General features: G+C 33.1%; 2 protein-coding genes across 2 annotated transcripts; both read left to right on the forward strand.

Annotated features, from left to right (window-relative positions):
* Positions 1–531: 531 nt before the first annotated feature.
* On the forward strand, positions 532–1,702 carry DEFB113 (defensin beta 113). The gene is made up of 2 exons (XM_059399049.1): positions 532–589; positions 1,512–1,702. Exons 1-2 carry the CDS (start codon positions 532–534, stop codon positions 1,700–1,702), a joined length of 249 nt encoding a protein of 82 aa, XP_059255032.1.
* A 12,934-nt stretch (positions 1,703–14,636) lies between these two features.
* DEFB114 (defensin beta 114) lies at positions 14,637–20,912 on the forward strand. Its single transcript, XM_059401550.1, has 2 exons — positions 14,637–14,641; positions 20,747–20,912. The coding sequence occupies exons 1-2, from the start codon at positions 14,637–14,639 to the stop codon at positions 20,910–20,912; spliced, it is 171 nt and encodes a 56-aa protein (XP_059257533.1).
* The last annotated feature ends 712 nt before the right edge of the window (positions 20,913–21,624 follow it).

Consider the following 21,624-nt stretch of genomic DNA (forward strand, 5'->3'; position numbering starts at 1 on the left):
TACCTTGGAGTCCACTAAGGTCTTCCAGGTCTTTAAGGTCTACCAATCACTACATGTCTGATTTGAGGCAATCACATAATCCCTCTTTGCCATAATTTCCTCAACTAGAAGAAGTTCCTATGTCATAAAATTGGGCATAAAGATAAAGCTAGCAAATCTATATAAATGTTTAAAACACTGCCTGACACATAATAGATGTTCAAGAAAGCATGTGACTGACAATATAGCTGAGCCCGATTGTGTATTTTCAATTAAAAAATGTAAAGATTTCACCCTATTATTTGCTTGTCTCACTGAAACTGAGTTCACATTTGGCTCGAGGTCGTAACAGAACTAAGTCCTCTCTTCTGTTTGTTGCTATTACACAATACATGAATCTGTGCTCAATCTTGAAAGGCGGCATTAATCAGAATAGTAATTACCCTGAAAGGGCTATAAAAACAAGAGTTTATCTTTATTTTATCAAGGAATAGCACAACTCTCAGACATTTTGAGGTCTGCCTCAACTTCACTGAAGTAACAATATCAGCAATGAAGATACTTTGTATTTTCCTGACTTTCCTCTTCACTGTGTCTTGTGGTCCATCAGGTAATATTTGCTAATATGAAAAAGAAGGGAGGAACAAAATGTTTTTTATAAATGTTTTACTCTGAAAAAAATCAAACAATTAAATTGTTGTTAGGAGATGCCACGTGAAATATAATGCAAGTCACTCTATTTTACATGAAAGAAGAAATGAGTGGAACTGATAGTTGAGAAGATAAGGGGGAAAAAATTCCCTGGGTGTAGAATTAAACCTGTTTGTTATTTTGTTTGATGAGACTATGACTTCTTACATACTTCCTACTGCCTTCTCATTTTAAATGTGATTTAATGAACTGATATGCAAGCTGTTGTCAAAATTAAGCTTTCTACAAGTAGTCCAGTAGTTTGTGGGGTGAGAGAGTATTGGAGGTGGATGGTTATTTAGAACACAAAACAGGTAGAGTATTTTTTTTAAGATTTTTTATTTATTTATTTGACAGAGATCACAAGTAGGCAGAGAGGCAGGCAGAGAGAAAGAGAGAAGCAGGCTCCCCGCTGAGCAGACACCGCCCCCCCTCAATGCGGGGCTCCATCCCAAGACCCTGGGATCATGACCTGAGCCAAAGGCAGAGGCTTTAACCCACTGAGCCAGCCAGGTACCCCGGTAGAGTATTTTTTACACATTTTTTTCTCTTTACTCTTGAGGAAGCATGCACATATTAGATATTTAATGATATTCTATTTTTTTAAAAAGTTAGTGGTCAAGGAACTATTATTCAATAGATTAAGTATTTATATTGTCACTATTTGTAGGGGATAAAATGTGAACTTTTTATATAATTGCCTGGACATAATTTTAGAAACAAAATGGCTTAACTCTTTACTTTAAACAACTTTATATGCTTATCTGTGTAACTTTTATCTATCCACCTATCTATGCAAGGGGATTAAATCTGGATTTATGATCATAGATACTTTTTCCCAGTTTCACAGAAAAAAACAAAAGAAGATACAGAGAAAAAAATAGAATGTTACCTTGTTCGTGGTGCTTGCAAGACTTCATGCAACACTTGGGAGTATATATACAATTACTGCAGTACAGAGCCCTGCTGTGTTGTGCGGGAATACCAAAAGCCAGTTCTTGAACCTGTCAATACCACAGGGGATACACTGTAAATTATGTCTACCATACAACATAACACTAAATTGTAACATTACTATTAATAAAAATTAACTTTCTACTTTTCATCAATGTATTTTCGTGTGGGTGTCCTCTGGTCTTCTGGATTACACACTTAGATCATGGAGATTAATGAGTTCAAAGTTGGGTTAGTTACAAGAGATGTAAAGAAGAGTGGTAGCTTATTTGTGAAACGGGCAGGAGTTTTCCCCTACCCACATTACAAACACCTTTCATCTTTAATTTATCTCTGGCCTGTTTATGTGCCCTGGGCAGTAACCTCATTATTTTCATGTGGTCTTTTAGGCATCATTCCTCAATCATGGTTTATGCTATCTTTCCATAATTTCAGCAAAATGTGCTTGAGTCTTAGACGCAAAGTCATAAACACCTTTATCACCTAATAGACACTATTGGTGATGTATTTATGAGTAAGAACAATCAAGCAAAACTCAGCAGGGAGTAAAATGTGATGAGCATAAAGCAAGTTAAAAACATTTTTAAGGCTTTTTTTTTTTCCTATCATAAAGTATAAAAAATTTGGAGAACCCCAAAACGTCCAAAAACAAAAACAAAAAAGACCATTTCTAATTCTAAAGCTAAACTTTTATCATAATTAATTGTCAACATAGGCAGTTAATGTAAGGGTCTTCTCTCCAGGTCCTTAGAATTTTATTTAACTTCTTCATCTTATAATTCAGTATTTAATACTTCTGTCCTTATCTCTATCTTCAATGAACTCATTGTGCCTCCAGTTTTTCACATTCCACATTAATTCTACCATAATATTGCATTCATATTGACATAACTTTCTTGTGAATTATAATGTTTTCTATCCACAAATACTTGATGTGTAGAATTTAAAGTCTCCACTCAGTGTTTTGGTTTTTTTTTTTTTTTGTTTTGTTTTTTTGTTTTTTTACCTATAGCTATAGCACTGATTTGGAAAATATAAAAATTTAATTGTGAATTCTGATTTAGAGAAAATGTAAGAAGTTCAGTGAATTTGAGATTTAAGAAGAGATGATAATTCCAAGTTCTCTTATTTGGATAAATGCTTAACACTGCAATCATTCATTAGGAAATATAGCAAAAGACATAGAATTTTAGAAAGGAACATATATGGTATATCAAGTTTATACTTTTTAGCTATGTACAGGTGTGAAGCTTAGAAAAGAAAGTTGTGCTTCAAATATAGAGTTCAGGCGCCATTAACTGAAGCAATGAGATAAAATCACCCAAATGACTACTACAGATTGATGAGAAGAAAAAAATGTCCAAAATTCTAAGGAATAACATTTAAGTATGTTAAGAAAAATTAGATTCTATAAAGGAGGGTAAGAAGGAGAAGTTAGCAAGTGAGACCCCACTCCCAGTCTTCATGTCTTCCCAGATAAGTTTCCAGACATATAAGAGAAGAGGCAACCCATTCCTACTATGCTCTGTGTTCATTTTTGACCCATTAGCTCAATGAGAATTATAATATGGTTTTGTTTTAAGTCATCAATTTTCAGGGTAGTCCATGGCACAGCAATATTAGCCAGAAGTGTATATAACTTCCAAACTATAGAAATTTTTAAAAAAGATAAAAAGAAACAATACATAAGAATCATAGGCAGGACTTCTAAAATGATGGTATAGAGAGATCTAAAATTCTGTCCCTTCATGAAAGCAGCAAAACAGTGGCAAGAAAAAAAAATAAATGTTTTAAGAGCTCTCCAAATTAACCACAAACTTGCAAAAATCCAAGGAGCATTTATTTATTTGTTTAAAAACAAAACAAAGATGTTGAATCTCCAGAAGAAGAGCCAACTCTGTGGCAGTTCAGCTGCCCCATTATTGTCCAACTCTTGGCTCCACAAGTGGCTGTGACAAACAGCAGCCTCTCTATCAAGGTAGCTGTGAATGTACAAAGGATATGTGTAACTCAATAATAAAAACACACTAACTCTATTATAAAATGGACAATGGAGTTGAATAGACATTTCTCCAAAGAGGAAATATGGATGTTCAACAAGCACAGGGAAAAATATTTAATCTCAATAGCCATCAAGGAAATACAAATCAGCACCACAGTGAGTGACCATTTCCCACCCCCTAACTGTAATAAACACAAGACACATTAACAGATGTTGGTTATAATATGAGGAAATCAGACTCCCATATACTGCTAGTGAGAATGTAAACTAGTGCAAATACTTGGGAAAATAGAGTGCCAGTTCCTGAAAAAAATTAAGCCTGGGATTTTCATTTGATTCTGCATTTGAATCTCTTGCATACATGCCCCTCATAGGCATGTATGCAAGAGATTTGAAAAATGTCAACGCAAAACTTGCACACAAATGGCCATAGCAGCATCATTCATAATAGCCTAAACGACCCAAATGGAAACAACCCAAATGTTTATAAACTGATGGATGGATAAGCATTATGTGGCATACCCATACAATGGAATATTATTTTGCCAATAAAATGTAATAAAGTACAAACTTGTGCTACAACATGGATAAAGGTCAGCAGACCTTTCTTGAGAAATAAACAAGAGTTCTATAGTAGAATTAAGAGTATAAAAGATAGAAATTTGGACCTTCACAAAGGAAAACAATTGAGTTACAATTTGTAGATTTGTTGGTAAATGTAAAATATTCTTTTCCTCTAAAATCTGTTAAAGACAATTTATTGCTTAAAACAAAAGTAATGATATATTGTGCAGTTAACTGCATTGCAGAAAGATATGGACGACAATAGCCCAAACTATGAGAAAGGGAAAATATTAGTATAGGAGTGTAAGTGTTACATTATAAGAAAGCTGAAGAGCTAGATTATAAAACTTACAGCAAGAATAAAAAAATAAATATATAATCAATGTGGTAGATAAAATGTAATAATAAAAAATGTACAGATAGTGAAGGAACAATGTGGTAGATAAAATGTAATAATAAAAAATGTACAGATAGTGAAGGAAAAGAGAACTAAGGCAGGGAGAACAAATAGAAAACAAATAAAGAGGAGACAGTTTTAAACGCAAACATACTATAATTTCATTAATATTAAATGTAGACATACCTATTAAGAGAATGTAAGATAGGATATTATATTAATTATTTTTCTGCCTAACAAATTATTCCAAGAGGTCACAGTGTAAAAACCTTTATTATCTCATTGATGCTGTGGGAAGGATTCCAGAAGCAGCTGAGCTTGGTGCTTCTGTCTCAAGGTCTCAATGAAATTGCACTAAAGCAGGTGACTGGAGCTATAGACATCCTGTTCTCAACAGGGGTCAAAGAACCTGTTTCTAAGCTTGCTCATTTGATTGTTGCTATCCTTTGTTCTTGAGAGCTCTTGGACATAGAGCTTCAATATCTTACAAGTTATTAAATAGAGGGTCATGGATTCTAACCAAACCATCTAACCACATGGATTCTATGGCCACTCCATAGGGATTCTAACAGCATAGCACCTTGCTTCCCCCATTACAAGTGATGAGAGAGAGAAAGACAGAGAAAGAGGAAAGGAACAAGAGACAGACAGAGAGAATAACAGACACAAAAACAAAGAGGCACAGACAAAAAAGAGAGCCCGAGACTATAACTACAGTACTTTTAAGTGGTTATAATAAAACATAAAAGGGACACCTGGGTGGCTAGATCGAACACCTGAGTCTTGGTTTCAGCTCAGGTCATGGGCTCAAGGTCAGGAGACCTAGCCCATCACTGGGCCTCCGACACAGTACAAGTCTGCTTGAGATTCTTTCCCCCTCCCTCTCCTCACTCCACTGTTCTTCCCCCCACCCCCTCGCATGCATACACAAAAGTACACACTCTCCCTTTTCTCAAATAAATAAATAAAATCTTTAAAAAATATAAGAAATATTTCAAACCAATGATTTATGCTTCCACTTTAAGAAGTTTAAAAAAGGAAATTAGAAAAAGAAGGGTAAATTAAACTTCATTTTATAAATTATATGTCTCAATGAAACCCGAATTTTTACTCAGAAGAATGGAAATAATAAAATAAGATAGACAATTAATTAAATATAAAATAGAAAAACAATAGAAAAAATCAATGAAAACAAAAGCTTTTTTTAAGAAAAGGTAGAAAATTGCTTTTCAGAAATATCTAGTCAGATTGATTTGAAAAAGAAAAAGCACAAATGACCAATATCAGGAATGAATAAGAGAAATCAAAACAGATATAAAAAACATTAAAATAGCAGTAAGAGAATTTAATAAACAATGTTATACCTATACTTTGATAACTGTTATGAAAAGAAAAAATTCCTCAAATGATGTAAAATGCCATGAGTCGCTCAAGAAAAAAATTTGCATCTTGAATAATTTTATATTCATTTTCAATAATGTCTATTTACAAATCTTCCCACATAGAAAATACCAGGTATAGATGGCTTCACTGTTGAATTTTTCAAAATATTTAATAATGAATGTATACTTATTATACACAGATATCTTTGTACAATAGAATAGGAAAGAACATTTTCCAAATGATCTTAGGAGACCAGCATTATCCATACTAAAACTCAAACAAAGAAATTTCAAGGAGAGGCATCTGGGTGGCTCAGTCAGTAAATGACTTTGTGGCTGAGGTCATGATCTCCAGGTCCTGAAATGGAGCTCATGTCAGGCTCCTAGCTCAGCAGGGAGTCTGCTTCTCTCTCACCTTCTCCCTCTCCCCATGCTTCTGCTCTCTCTCTCTCTCTCTCTCTCAAATGAATAAACAAAATCTTAAAAAAAAAAAAAAGAATGCACTTCGTCTAAGATCAGGAACAAGGTAAGCATAATGAATTTTACCACCTCCATTCCAAATTGTAAGAGAATTTTAGAAAGTATGATAGGAAAAATAAACAAAAGCATATTGATTGTAAATTAAAGACAAACATTTTTATTTGACAACATGATTGCCTATAATGTAAATCTAAGGAATCTAAAAAAGAAGGTAAAAGAACTAATTATTGAATTTAGCAAGGTTATTGATACAAGAAAAATATAAAAACCAATTAAATTTCTATAAACTAGTAATAAATACTTGGGTGATAAAAATTTAAAGATACTATATATGAAATGACTTAAAACAGAAAGAAATATATCCAGTACTTGTCTATACAGTGGCAAGTACATTGCTGAGAAGAATTAAAGAAGTAAAAAATGAAGAGATATATTTTTTTCAAGTATTGGAAATTTTAAATTGCCAAATCTCATCAAATAGGTCCATAGAATCAATGAAAAACCCAACCCAAATTCCCCTGCTGGGTTTTTAAATAGGTATTGACAATCTTACTCAAAAAATTTGTGTGGAAAAAAAAAAATACTGAGCCACCTGGGTGGCTCAGTCAGTTAAGCATCTGACTTTAACTCAGCTCATGATCTCAGGGTCCTGGAACTGAGCCCTCCATTGGACTCCCTGCTCAGGAGGAAGTCTGCTTGTCCCTCTCCCTCTGCATCTCCCCCTGTTCCTGCTTTCTTTCTTTTTTTATTTCTTTCTTTCTCCCTCCTTCTCTACCTCTCTTTCTCTGTCAAATAAGTAAGTAAAGTAAAAAAAAAAAAAAAAAAAAAAAAAAGTTTGGAAATTTACAAGACCAAAAATAGCCATGATAAATTGAAGAATTGAGAACTAAGTTGTACAGCTCATATTACTTGATTCCAGGTTTTACTATAAAGCTTCAATAACTAAGAGAATTTGGTTTGGACATAAAAGAGAGAGAAAGATTGATCAATGAACCAGAATGTAAAGTCTTGAAACAGATGCCAATATGTATAGTCAATTGATTTTTTTTAAAAAGTGTTAAAGATATTAATTTGAATTATATTGTTATTTTTGGAGTTTCTACTCTAATAAAAACATTCCTACACATTGGAGAGTCACTGTCAAACAAGAGAAATACAATTCTTCCTTAACAGAGATTTTTTTGTTTGTTTGTTTGACTAAAACTAGAGCCCAGTTGAACAAATCATGTATAGAGATCTAAGATTTCTGGTATAGGAACTTCTGTCCCAGGGAAAAAAAAAAAAAAAAAAAGTAATGTTTGCTTTGTTTTTTCAAGACATTGAGAGCTCTAATTCTTTCTCCGCACTAAAGAAGCCCATTCAATCTATATCCACAGATCTTACCTTGAGGATTCCCCAAAACAGAGATTTTTTTGGGGAAAAAAAAAGATTTGTCTAATAGTAAAGGAAATCTTCAAGAGGATTCTAATTCTTCATCCTAAAGCCAGTGCTTGGACAACAAGTAAAAGTAAAGGCATGAATAACTAAGATAACACCACCAAACAGAACACTAGGTCCGGAGAAAAGAGTTCAAGGAAAACAGAATTTAATATGAACAAAATTCTCTGAAATATATTTGCAGTTGGGTTCAAGAAGATCTTACATCTAAAAAAACAAAAACAAAAAGACAAAAACAATAACAACAACAAAAACTGCTCTATGGCAAAAGAGCAATCGGAGAAGAGATAAAGGCATTAACATCCTAAATATATTTGCTTAAAAAAACCATAGAAAAACTGAAAGGTGAAACGTATTTAAATCACAAAATAACAACATAAACAGATATAAAAATAAGATAATAAAGACAAATCTATAGAGGAAAATTTCAACCCTTGACTAAAAGAAATCCTCAAAAAAGGTAAGATAAATATACACCTAAGGAGGGAAAGACTTTATCGGGGAAAGATATAGAAAAAGAGAAGAAAACACATATTCCCGGATTTGTAGAAGCTCACCCAAAGGCCAGACAAAACTCATTAAAAAGAGGTTTACACTAGGAAATGTAGGAATCATAAGATGTGGGGTATAAATTATGAAAAGAATATCCTGTAAGTGTCTAGGGGGACATAAAAATCAAACCATTTAAAAAGACCTAACCTAGCATTGAAATTCTAATCAAGAAGACTGAATGATATAAGTTAGTAATGACTTCACATGATTTTGAACCTATATTTTACATTCAAACAATCAGATATGATGGCAGAATAAATATATTTCCCAACATGGAAATTCCTGTATTTTCTATCTTTTTGGAGAACATTTCTGGATGGAGGGAAAAAAAAAAAAGAAGCTATGTGAGATCCAAATAACAGTAGATTCAGAAATTCTTAGAATGAAGCAGAAACACGTATAGCCTATGATACTAAGGTAAACTTAAGAATGAGGAATGACCACCACTTATATTTTTCATCCATATCTAGAAGAAAACTACAGGAAAAAATATTTTTCAAAAACATCATAACCAAATATTAAACAACTAAAAGACTTGAAAATATTTAATTAAAAAAAGGTAAAAAAGAAGAGAGATGAAAATAAAAGAAAATAATAATAATAGTAGTAAAATAATAGTGATAATTTACTTGACTTTGAAACCAATAACATTTGTCTTTGGTTAGCACATCAAACATATTAAAAAGGCAATATGGTCCATATTGCTATTTCTATTACAGGATTTCAATATAAAGCTTGTATGTCTCAATTTTGAGAGCAAATATTAACCTAGACAAGATAAAAGGAATTGTATGACAACAGGTGAATGAAATGTATAAAGTGGAGAGGAATGTTGGAGGGAATGGCAAAGAGACTAATATCTTCATTTTAAATAGAGAAAGTTTAATGTCGTGACTAAGGTTGATGGGGGAAAAATGAGATATTTAAATGTTTATAGATAACCTACAGAATTTTTGAAAATTAATATAACTTTCAAATATTTGAGGAGCAGAACAGCACAGGAGTGTAAATGATCTGAATCTACATTTTTCTTAGTGGAAATCAAAAGATACATTCTGTAATTGCTACACAAGGACAAAATATTAAGCTACATCCCAATTCTTATGCCAATAATAAGGAAAAGACCTAAACATAGGGAGGGTAAAGAGGAAATTATTTCTATTATTACAAGGTCTTTTTTCAGTATTTATTGTGCGCCTATATTACTCTTATAAAAAAAAATTAAAAATAGAGACTAATTGGGCTTTTCAAGGAAAAAGCAGACCTCCGTAACTATTCAAGTTGCATCTGAAAAGAAGGTAGTAAAAGTTAATGACAAAAGTAAGGCTTACTATTTGTCCTTTGTAAATGTGTAATTTGGGAAAATCAATGGGATAACTGGATATAAGTAAGAATTTGGAATACATGGATATATTGATGAATTTGCCTACCAAATTAGTGACTAGAATATATTCTGAAAAGTAACCAGGAGTTTAAATGACATGGTAATGTTCAGTTGTTTTATAACTAAAATGGTAAATATTTCTCTTAAACCCACTCCATACATGCCCATTGTGTCAATGTTTAATTGATCACCGTCAATATAATGGTGTCATGTGTACAGTTATCTTCCACACAGAGTTTCCTCTATAAAGATCAATAATTTCAAGTGTTTTCAGTTTGGGTAATTCTGCCCACAACCTAGTCAATCGTGCAGAGACAAGTACACCGGATTAAAACAATTTCCGGATAAAGAGTCTTTCTTCCATTAGAAAACTATAAATAGTAAATGTCTCCTGGCTTTTCAGAAAGTGTGCTACTCTTTAGATTTTGTTGCCAAATCTTTCAGCAGCTTCTTTCTGCAGAATGAAGATCATTTACTATCTCTTCCACTTTCTGTGTTATGTGACCTTCATCTTACCAGGTAAAATAGATGCTTGTTTATGTTTAACATAAAGCTTCTAGCTAAATATAGAAAAAACAGATTATAAAATAGGAAATGCAATTTATTTTTTCTTTCTTTATTTTTTTAAAGATTATTTTATTTATTCATTTGACAGACAGAGATCACAAGTAGGCAGAGAGGCAGGCAGAGAGAGAGAGAGAGAGGGAAGCAGGCTCCCTGCTGAGCAGAGAGCCCTATGCGGGACTCGATCCCAGGACCCTGAGATCATGACCTGAGCCGAAGGCAGCGGCTTAACCCACTGAGCCACCCAGCCGCCCGAAAATGAAATTTCTTAACACAAATCAATTAAAAAAGTTTCTTGATCGTGTTGAATCTCAGTTTCCTCATTTAGAATAGTGTTATACTAATGTACTCAACTCATTTTTTTTTTAAACTTATTTGAGAGAGAGAAAGAGAGGGAGAGCAGGAGCAGGGGGAGAAAGAAAGGGACAAGCAGACTCCCTGCTGAGCGCAATAAACTAAGAGCCCACACAGGGGTTGATCCCAGAACCCTGAAGTCAAGACTTGAGCTGAAATTAAGATTTGGTTGTTCAACTGACCAATCCACTCAGGCACCCTTCAACTCAATTTGGAAAATTAATACGATAAGGTAGATCTTCTGACTTTTTAGGGCTTGATTGTTTTATGTACTTAAATTATTTTTAAAAATATAAATTAAAAAATTTATTTCTAAAACTCAGAAATAAAGACTCCATAATAAATTGAGTCTAGTAGGGGTGCCTGTGTGGCTTAGTCAGTTAAACATCCAACTCAGGTCGTGGTTTCTTTTGGCTCAGGTCATAGTCCTAGGGTCCTGGGATTGAGCCCCCATGTTGGGCTCTGAGCTCAGCAAGGAGTCTGCTTCTCCCTCTGCACATGTCTCTCCCCAGCATCTCATGTGCTCTCATCTCTCTTTCTAAAGTTTTTTATAAATAAATAAATAAATAAATAAGGCCCAGGGAAGATGAGTGATTGAAAATAATGGTAAATATCTCTTGAGATGTCAATAACAGAATCTATAAAATGATCCTGGATATAGTCTCAAAATATGCTGGGTAATGAGGTACAGTAGGAATAAAATGGTAATTAAAGAAATAGTATCGCAAAAAAATCCTGTTGAATTAGTTAATACATTAATGAAGAAATTCAGCAATGGCTTTATGAATCAATTAAAAATAAATATTCAAAAAAAATATGCACTGCAATGAAGTACATGATGGTGATTTTAAGATATTCTTAAGAGGTCTATCCTCTGAGGCAATCCAGGCTCTCAAATAATGAATATATAAATTGGTACTCAAAAGTGTTCCAATTTGGACGTAGAAAGTTGGGAATTCAAGAGGTGCAACATATACCAGAAAGAGAACTTAATTCAAACTTAGAAGATCTAAATTTTATTACTAACTTTCTACTTAATAGCTTCTGAACCTTGCCACTTAGAGAATTTAAGTGGTTTGCCAGTCTTTAACAACACACACACACAAAAAAAAAAAATACAAGGGAATCCATAACAACCACAATTTAAAAAAAATAAGAAGTCTGATGTAAAATATTGTGCTTGCTAATTATATGCACCTCAAAAGACTACAGTTAAGATTTAGTGTAATAATGTAACAGTAAGTCACCCTACAAACTGAAAATTAGTCTACCAATTTAGGTACCATTATAATTACTATAGTTGCTGATGTTATAGCTATTATGATGATTATTTTTTTTTAAAGATTTTATTTATTTATTTGACAGAGAGAAATCACAAGTAGATGGAGAGGCAGGCAGAGAGAGAGAGGGAAGCAGGCTCCCTGCTGAGCAGAGAGCCCGATGCGGGCCTCGATCCCAGGACCCTGAGATCATGACCTGAGCCGAAGGCAGCGGCTTAACCCACTGAGCCACCCAGGTGCCCGATGATTATTTTTTAAAGGCTTATTTTTTATAGAAGAGAGAGAGGCAGAGAGACAGCATACATGTGGGAGGGGGGTTGCGGGGAAGGTGGCAGTGAGAGAGAGAGAGAAAGTCTTAAGCAACCCTGTGATGACTACCTTGAGATCACGACCGGGATTGAAACCACTAGTCAGAGGCTTAACTGACTGCTCCACCCGGGCACCCCAGCTGTTATAGTTGTTACTCATAATGAAGGGGAACTGAGGAAGTGAGGACCTCAAATATGATTAGGGAGGATGCTGAAGCCCATGGTGCTAGAATGTTAATCAATAACCATGTGAAACTGAATGGCTAGTGATCTACTGATCACAACCCTGTGCACTAAGAAAACAGTAATAAAGAAATACACAGTAGGGGCACGTGGGTGGTACAGTGGGTTAAAGCCTCTGCCTTCGGCTCAGGTCATAATTCCAGGGTCCTGGGATCGGGCCCTGCATCGGGTTTTCTGCTCGGCAGGGAGCCTGCTTCCCCCACCCCCTCTCTTTTTGCCTGACTCTTAGCCTACTTATGATCTCTGTCTGTCAAATGGATGAATAAAATCTTAAAAAAAAAAAAAAGACACAGTAATTCTTCAGGCATACTTAAAAGCTAGTTGAGTATACTCAGTTAAAATTAATGAATTGCTTGAATTAGAATGTTTATAGAAGGTTTATAGAATTAGAAGGTTTATAGATATATAATCTGAGCCTCCAGATTAAACTGAGATATCTGCTTTTGCCTCTTTCTATGCAAGAGGAAAATGACATCAAAGGAGAGAGTTTTCTAAGGCCACAACTATTATACTGTCTGTGATAAGTGGAATATTGGATATTGGAATACAGGATCCTAGCATATTTGCTCTTTCTATTTCATCATGATTTCTATAGCAGGCACTGAGGCTAAAGTCCAAGATGAATAGATTATTTGGTCAAAAGCATTGAGGTCACATGGGAATATGGATGTGCTTCAGATGTGTAGGGACTGTACCATTTGCCAAGCATTGCAGAAAATTTTATATAATGTAATGAAGACACTTAGTGCATGAATATGACCACAAACTTTCCTTTACCTTTTGATCATTCAAACAGATACTAAGTTATAATGTGTACTGAAATGGACAGAATGTCCTATATTTGGCCTTTATGGGACCAAAGAAACAGGAAGGGTGATACAAAGTATCAGAGTGAGTGGCTTTGAAGGCTTCATAGAGTAGTACTTATCAGTTGCCCAATGGCATGGTTTGGTTATTAGTAGAACCCCAAAGTCATTAAAGAAATAATAAAAAATATTTGGTCTAAGTGGAAGATGTTAGATGAGTGATCCAAGCAGAAGGATACCATGCTGGAGGGCGAGTTGTAGAAAATTGATAGAGAACAATACTGACAATGGTTAAAACATGATAGAATGAACAGTATATTAGACAGTATTTTAATACAAGCATAAAATAATCCATAGATAGTGAAAACAGCACAATATAGTGGTTCATAGAGTGAACTTGTCATCAAATAGATCAGGGTTTATATTAAAGACCTGACTCCTTTGTAGTTGTGGAGAAGCTTTAATTCTTTTTACTGTACAATGGAAAGGTAATTTTGTAAGGTTTTGCAAAGACTCAGAGATAATGTAAGCAAAATCTTTATCACATTCAATATCATATTGCAGTATTTCAAAAAATGTAAAAATAGAAGTAGAAGTAGAAAACAGAAAAAGAGGAGACAATGTAGTTGAGAAGGAATACAGGGGACTGTCTTAGTATAGCCAGTTGTTAAGATGTCTCAGAATGGACCTTAAATGGCACAAACATGGTGGCCTTGGAAACTTTATGATACATTGCATGTGCATGGGAGTCTGAGTCTAAAATAGTGGGGGAAAAGACATTCACCTGTGTTGAAATGTTGGTGGGAAGACCATATCTGTTCGGGTGCTCTAGATTTTATTAAATTGAAAACTGTGTCAATTTGGTTACATGATTATTATAATAAAATGTTGTGAGAAAAGTGAAGCTTATAAAAATAACCTTTTCCAACTGGCCAGGATCTCACTGACTACCTAAGTAACTTCTCAACCAGTCCAGAAAGATGTATGAAAAATGAATACCATGTGAGTGCTTCCATTGTGGCAATGATTTGTTTGTATTAATTAATTTTTACTAGTTAAGGTAACTTGCAAATTTGTCTTAATATTTTTCATATTTTCATCCACCTAACTTAAAGAATTATACCTTCTTCAATATTATTCAATAAGCTAAGGAAAAATAGAACACAAATACTAATATCTTAGAACATTTTATGACTTTCACATGATGGTATTATTAATTGATAGGAAGTATCTTCAATATTAGAGATCCAGGTGCCAGCCATGAGGTAAGAGACAAATGCAACCCTTACCAGACTAACAGTGTTTGAGAAATAGAAAAGAAAAAAAAAAAAGGATTTAATTTGAAGCTCTGAATAAGATGTCGGGAAGACATGGAGAACAGAAAGTCACCTTAAATTCATAGTTATCATCCAATTTTGAGTTAAGACATCAAAATCAAGAGAATTAACAAATAATTCCATATAGAGGATCTAAATTATTTTATTTAAAATTGTCTAAGATAAAATTTTTCCATGTTCAGGTTGCATCATGTAATCCCATTTATTAAGCCTATATATAGTATATTAAGTATCTATTACTAATGAATCTTTGTATGGGTAAACATATTTATCTTAATAGAATTCTATTTTGTCCTTTAGTACTCAACTTCTAATTTTCACATCTTCAGGTTCCCCCATAGTCATAAAATACTTAAAGGTCTTAGAACAACCAGCTACCAGAAACAATATATAATTTGAGACAGTATTTTGATGTGTTTATCATATGTCAATATTTTGAATGTTTATCATATGTCAGTTTCCAACTTTTTTCAATGTAGAGGCCCTGAATTACATATTTGAAATGCAAATTATGGTTTGGAACAATTTAAGATTGAACCCTTAAGCATGTATTACTTTTGCAAACTTGGGCAAATTATATGGTCACTCAAAGCCTTGGTTTTTTATCTGAACAGCAGCAACCTTAAAGTTTTATGGCAGTTAAATGAGATAAGGTATGCAAAATATTTAAAACAATACCTGACGCACAGTAGGTTTTCAACAAAGGAAATCTATTTGTGTTATTATTAGTTTTTGAACTTAAATGTATAATATGCTCTTTCAACTCTAGGAAGAAAATCACTCTACTTTGTTTGACTGATTCATGTTCTTTTTTTACTCCTCCTGTGCATTTAAATAACCTTTACTTATTTTTTAAGGTTAAAATTTCATAGCACTCTTCCATGATACAACACCATGAATATAAGCAAACACTTCTCTGTTCACGCATTGAACCTATTATATGTCTCTATCATGGTACTTAATTAGCTGTCTCTCTTACTCTCACTCTGGCTCTCACTGTTGCTCAGTGTTTTGCTTTACGTCCAGAAAAAGCCTACCACCTGGTCTAAAAATTGTAGTCAATAATGATTTAATTTCAACTACATTCTTGTTCAACACTAATTAGTATCAGTTCTTAATCTCTGAGAGAGGATTATGTTCCAGGCACTGTTGTACACCAGTTTATGTGTTAACTCATCATGTTTCATGGAGACTCTCTGAATGAGATACCATTTTCTCCATTTTACAGTTGAAGCAATGAAGACTCATTGGGCTTACCCAAAATTACATAGCTAGCAAAAAGCAGCATTAAAATGCAAGCTTAAAGTCCATGGCTGTAAACTCATCTTCACTCTGCAGTTAGAAAAACTATCAACTTGCACCATATAAATATTTTGCAAAATTAGTTATTTGTTTGCTCTACTGATGTTAAAACTTTACAATATAAAATTATAGTAGTCTGTTTCACAACCTGATGTTAAAACATACTATAAAATTATAACAGATTTTCATATAGCCTCTCCCATGCACTGAGGGGGATAGATGCACAAACAAAACAAAACAAAACAAGAAATACAAAACAATTGCTTAAAGGCATTGAAGAGTAAATAGGTCAATTAAAAGTTACAGTGAAAAGATCACATCGAAATCAATCTCTGAGACAGCTCTTCTCTGGAGAAGCATTTGACCACTCATAAAGACACAGGAAAAAAAAAGTTGAAAAGCAGAAATTTGATAGCCATATGCAACAATTGGGGCAAAAATTGTAATTGAGAACCCACAAAGGAAGGAGAACTATGGAAATACTGGTGTGCTTTGGCTGAGGATCCAAAAATCTATGAACTAGGTCTAAGTTGAAAGGACATTAGCCCAGCTTTCCAGCCGTCCCAGGAACTAACGCCCAGCTTTACATTATCTCAAGTTCAAAAATGTTTTAAGATTATCCAGTTATGGTTGGTTGGTAGTCCTAGGCACCAGCAAGGAACAGTAATAAATCATTCTGGAGAAAGAGAACATCATTCCAGACCTCAAGCTATGTCTTCAATCTTTCATTAAAAATGTATGTGACAAAAGTAATCAGGAACAGGGGCACCTGGGTGCCTCAGTGGGTTAAAGCCTCTGCCTTCGGCTCAGGTCGTGATCCCAGAGTCCTGGGATGGAGCCCTGCATCTGGCTCTCTGCTCAGCAGGGAGCCGGCTTCCTCCTCTCTCTCTGCCTGCCTCTCTGCCTACTTGTGATCTCTGTCTGTCAAATAAATAAAATCTTAAAAAAAAATAATCAGGAACAGATGAAAATATAACATCCTATCAAAAATCAAAACCAGCATTCAAGAGAAGAGATTAACAAGGGATCCAGATAATGAAGTTACAAGACCTAGACTTTAAAATAACTGTGCTTAACTTGTTTAAATAAAGAAAAACAAAAGTAAAAATTTGGCATAGAGGTGAAGACTACAACAAAGAAGAAAAATAAAATGCTACAACAGAAAAAATTTTGAACCAATATTAAATACATAATAAATGCATTCAATAGTCATTTTTACAAAGTTGGTAATATATTTAATGATGATGACAGATGAACCGGAAGAAAATATCTAGAAAGAAACAAGAGAAAATTAGAGGTTGAAAATAGGGAAAAAGGTGAAAGAGGGAAGGAAGGATGAAGGAAAGCAGGAGGGAAGGTAAGAAAGAGGGAAGGAAGGAAAGAAAAGCATAGCAAACTGTTAAAAAAAAACTCAAAAAATAAAGCAAAACAAAAGTTGAAGAAAACATCATATCACTTTTAAAGGGTCAGATATTAAACTGAAAGTTGACTTCTCAAAAAAAAAAAACAAACCAAAAACCCATAAAGAAAGAAGTTAGAAGACAAGATAGTGATTTCTTCAGAGTCCTGAAAGAAAAAACCTATGATCTAGAATTCTGTATCAAATGAAAATGAAGATAGCATAAGGATATTCTCAAACAAAAATAGAGAGAGAATTCAACATCAGAACTTTAGTATTAAGGGAAATTCTTAAAAGATTGTTTGGCCAGAAAGAGAATAATTTTTTATGTAGAAGCTCAGAAACACAGAAAGAAAAAAAGAACAACAAAAAACAAGCAATAATTTTTTGGATAAGACTGGTAAGTTGAAACTTCTGGCATAAATAGTAGAAGAAGAGTAAAAGATAATATAACTACACAATAGTAAATGGGATGGTGGAATTATAAAACATCACCAACATATAGAAAAGAAGATAGGAAAAAATAACAGGATATATTTCATCCAATCTATCTTACTATTATAAATGTTAGTGTAAAGTTAAAAAAAGAGTGACTTTTTGAATGTAGTGGATACAGTTTTGAATGTAGCAAGTAGTTTATATGAGAACTATCTAATATTTGAGAAAATACAAAATATAAAACATAAAGGATAGGAAAAGATATAAAACACAACAAAAGCATAGTGAAGTAGCTATGTTAATATTATATGAGGTTGTCAGTAAGAAAAAAATGCATTATTAGAGACAAAGAATGATTATTTATAGTAATACAAGATTCAATTCAACAGTATAATATTGCATCCATAAATTTAATGCAACAAATAACTTAGTCTTAAACTATGTGAAAAACGATAGAGGGACAAAAAAAGTAGAAAACACCATAATAATGGGTGATGTTAACACACCTTCTTCAGTTACACAGGAAACAGAAAAATAAACAACATAAATGTAAGAAGAAAAAAGATATAAACATGAAAATTAATGAAACAATCTAATTCAAAGAAGAAATATCAATGAGTATTAAAAATATCTTCATCTGAATGGTAATAAAAATGAGATGACACAAAGCTCATAGAACACAGCTACAGTAGTGTTTATAGGAAAATTCATACCATTATATTTTTATATCTAAAAAGAATAATGAGGTATTGGTAAACAAATAGATCAATAGAACAAGATAGAGATCTCAGAAATACACCCCTATAAATATAGGCAACTGATACCTATCAAAGGAGCAAAGACAATATAGTGAAGGAAAGATAGTTTCTTGAACAAAGGATGTTGTAACAACTGGACATTCACATGTGAAAAAAGTGAATCTAGACACAGACCTTACACCCTTCACAAAAAACAGACTTGAAATGGCTCATAGATCCAGACATAAAATGCAAAATTATAAAACTCCTAGAACATTTCATAGAAGAAAACCTAGATATCCTTGGGTTAAGCAATGACTTTCTGGATATAGCCCCAAAGGCACAATCCATGAAAGAAAGAATTGATAAGCTGGACTTCATTAAAACTAAAAACTTCTGCCCTGAGAAATATAATGACAATATAAGGATATGACAAGCCACAAACTGGGAGAAATATTTGCAATAGACACATGTGATAAAGGACCGTTATCCAAAACATACAGAAAACATTTGAAACTCAACAATAAGAAAACAAAAGAAAATAAAAACAAAAGGACCAAAGACCTTAAAAGACATCTCACCAAAGAAATTATACAAATAGCAAGTAAGCATAAGAAAGGATGCTCCATGCTATATGCCATCAGAGAAATGCAAATTAAAATGACATAACATGTCATACCTACTAAAACAGCTAAAATTTGGAATACTAGCAAAACCTAACTGTGATGAGTATATGGAGCAACAGGAACCCTCATACACTGTTGGTGGGAATGCAAAATGGTACAGCCACTTTGGAACATAAGTTGACAGTATATATAAATAAAAAATATATATATAAAAAAAAAACCTAACCACACTAGTACCATATATGCAGCAATTATGCTCCTTGGTATTTACCCAAAGCAGTTGAAAACTTTTGCCCACACAAAAACCTGCACATGAACATTTATAAACAGCTTTATTCCTAATTTCCAAACTTGGAAACATCCAAGATATGTTTCAGTAGGTAGACAAAACAACTGCGTTATATCCAGACAATGGAAAGTTAATTAATGCTAAAAAGAAATGAGCTATCAAATCATAAAAAGACATGTAAGCACCTTAAATTCATATCACTAAGTTAAAGAAGCCAGTCTCAAAACACTGTGTGCGATATGATTCCAGCTATATGACATTCTTGGAAAGACAAAATTATGAAGGCAATAAAAAAGACAACAGTTGCCAGAGAAGTGAGGGCAGAGATGAATAAGCAGAGCTCAGATGATTTTTAGGGCAATGAAAATACTTTGTATGACATTATAATAATGGAAATATTTAATTGCACATTTGCCCAAACCCATGGAATGTACAACAAGAAGAATGAATGATAGGGAAAACTATGGACTTTGGGTGGTTCTGATGTGTCAATATAGGTTTATCCTTCATAAAAAAAAATACCCTTCTAGTGGAAAATGTTGATAATAGGAAAGGTTATGCATATTTAGGGGCAGGGAATATATAGGAAATATATAGGAAATCTCTATACCTTTCTTTTAATTATTTTGTGAACATAAAACTGCTCTAAAAATAAAGCCTTTAAAAACTTTTAAAGTGAACTTATGAATTATTTTAAAAACTTATATAATAACATAATAAACAAAGCATATGAAGATTAAATAAAGAAAAAAGAAAAATTACTAACAGCATAAAAATTAAAATTACAGTAGATACTATTTTATTTGGAGGCAAAATCTATGTATATTGCTGGTGCAATATATAAATTTATATAAATTAATAACCCTGGGAACTAACTCTTCCACAGCTATCCTAAATATGTCTCATGTAAATATTAAAAGGTATACTATAAATTTCTTTTTATAATCCTAAAATATTAAAATTTTAATATGACCTAATGGAAACATTGGATGAACTGTCATATATTTCAAGGGCACATTATTTAGCTTTTAAAAAAGTTTTGAATCTTGTTGAGGAGAATAATTTATGGCATAAAAATGTTATATATATTAATTTAAAACATGTTTAAATTATATACAGGGAATACATAATATTTTAGTGTCTTCTTATTTTTTAGCATTTTCTAAGTTTGTTACAATGTATACATAGTACTTTTTGTAATCAGAAATAATATGTTCTTGAGTAAGAAATCGGTAATGTCAGTTACTCTTCTTTTACTATAGCCACATGTGCCTTGGTGGATCCTGATCGGTGCACAAAAAAGTTCGGTTACTGTAGAAGACGCTGCTTTAAAGATGAAAAACAAATTGATATATGTCTCTCACCAAATAAAATTTGCTGCACTGAGAGCTCATTTGATGAAGATTAATCTTGAAAAGGAAGATATACCTGTGATCAAAGAAGTTTTTACACCAGGGCAGAAAGGTATAGGGCTATAATTAGAATTTCTGTAATAAATAAACACAGATGCCAATACTGATACTTCCTCTGTAGATACTATGTATTCAGTGAAATAAGGCATGAACTTTCTTATATTCTCAAGTGAGGGGTTTTATGATAGAGACATATCTGGTGTGAATTTCCTGTCGTATGGATATCAACTTTGCTTCAATGTAGAACCACTTTTGTTCTATCATGGTTTACCTAAACTTACACAATTAAATATTTACGAACTTAATCATGACCTTATTAGAATTTTAATTGATGAAAATTAATACCCATAGACTTATCAATTGTCTGTCAGCAGTATGTTATTGACATTAAGAAACAGGAAACCTCAATACAAGATGCATGCAAAAGCTACAGTACAGTATGACAATAGTCATTGGCTGTTTATTCCTCCTCTCCAAGTTCTGTTCATGCAAGAAGGCATATTAGTTGGATACTATGTAATACTAACACTACTAAACTGGCTTTAAATACAATCTGAACTTTGACTAGAATCTATACTCAAAATTAGCTTGGCTAGAATCTAGACTCAAAACATTAGTTTCATACTTAGTTCTGAATGGGATGGAAAAATGCATGAAGATCTGTTATTTCATTTGCAGTGTAAATACTAGACAGCATAAATAGTCTCT

The sequence above is a fragment of the Mustela nigripes genome, chromosome 5, assembly GCF_022355385.1.
Source record: "Mustela nigripes isolate SB6536 chromosome 5, MUSNIG.SB6536, whole genome shotgun sequence".
Lineage (NCBI taxonomy): Eukaryota > Metazoa > Chordata > Mammalia > Carnivora > Mustelidae > Mustela > Mustela nigripes.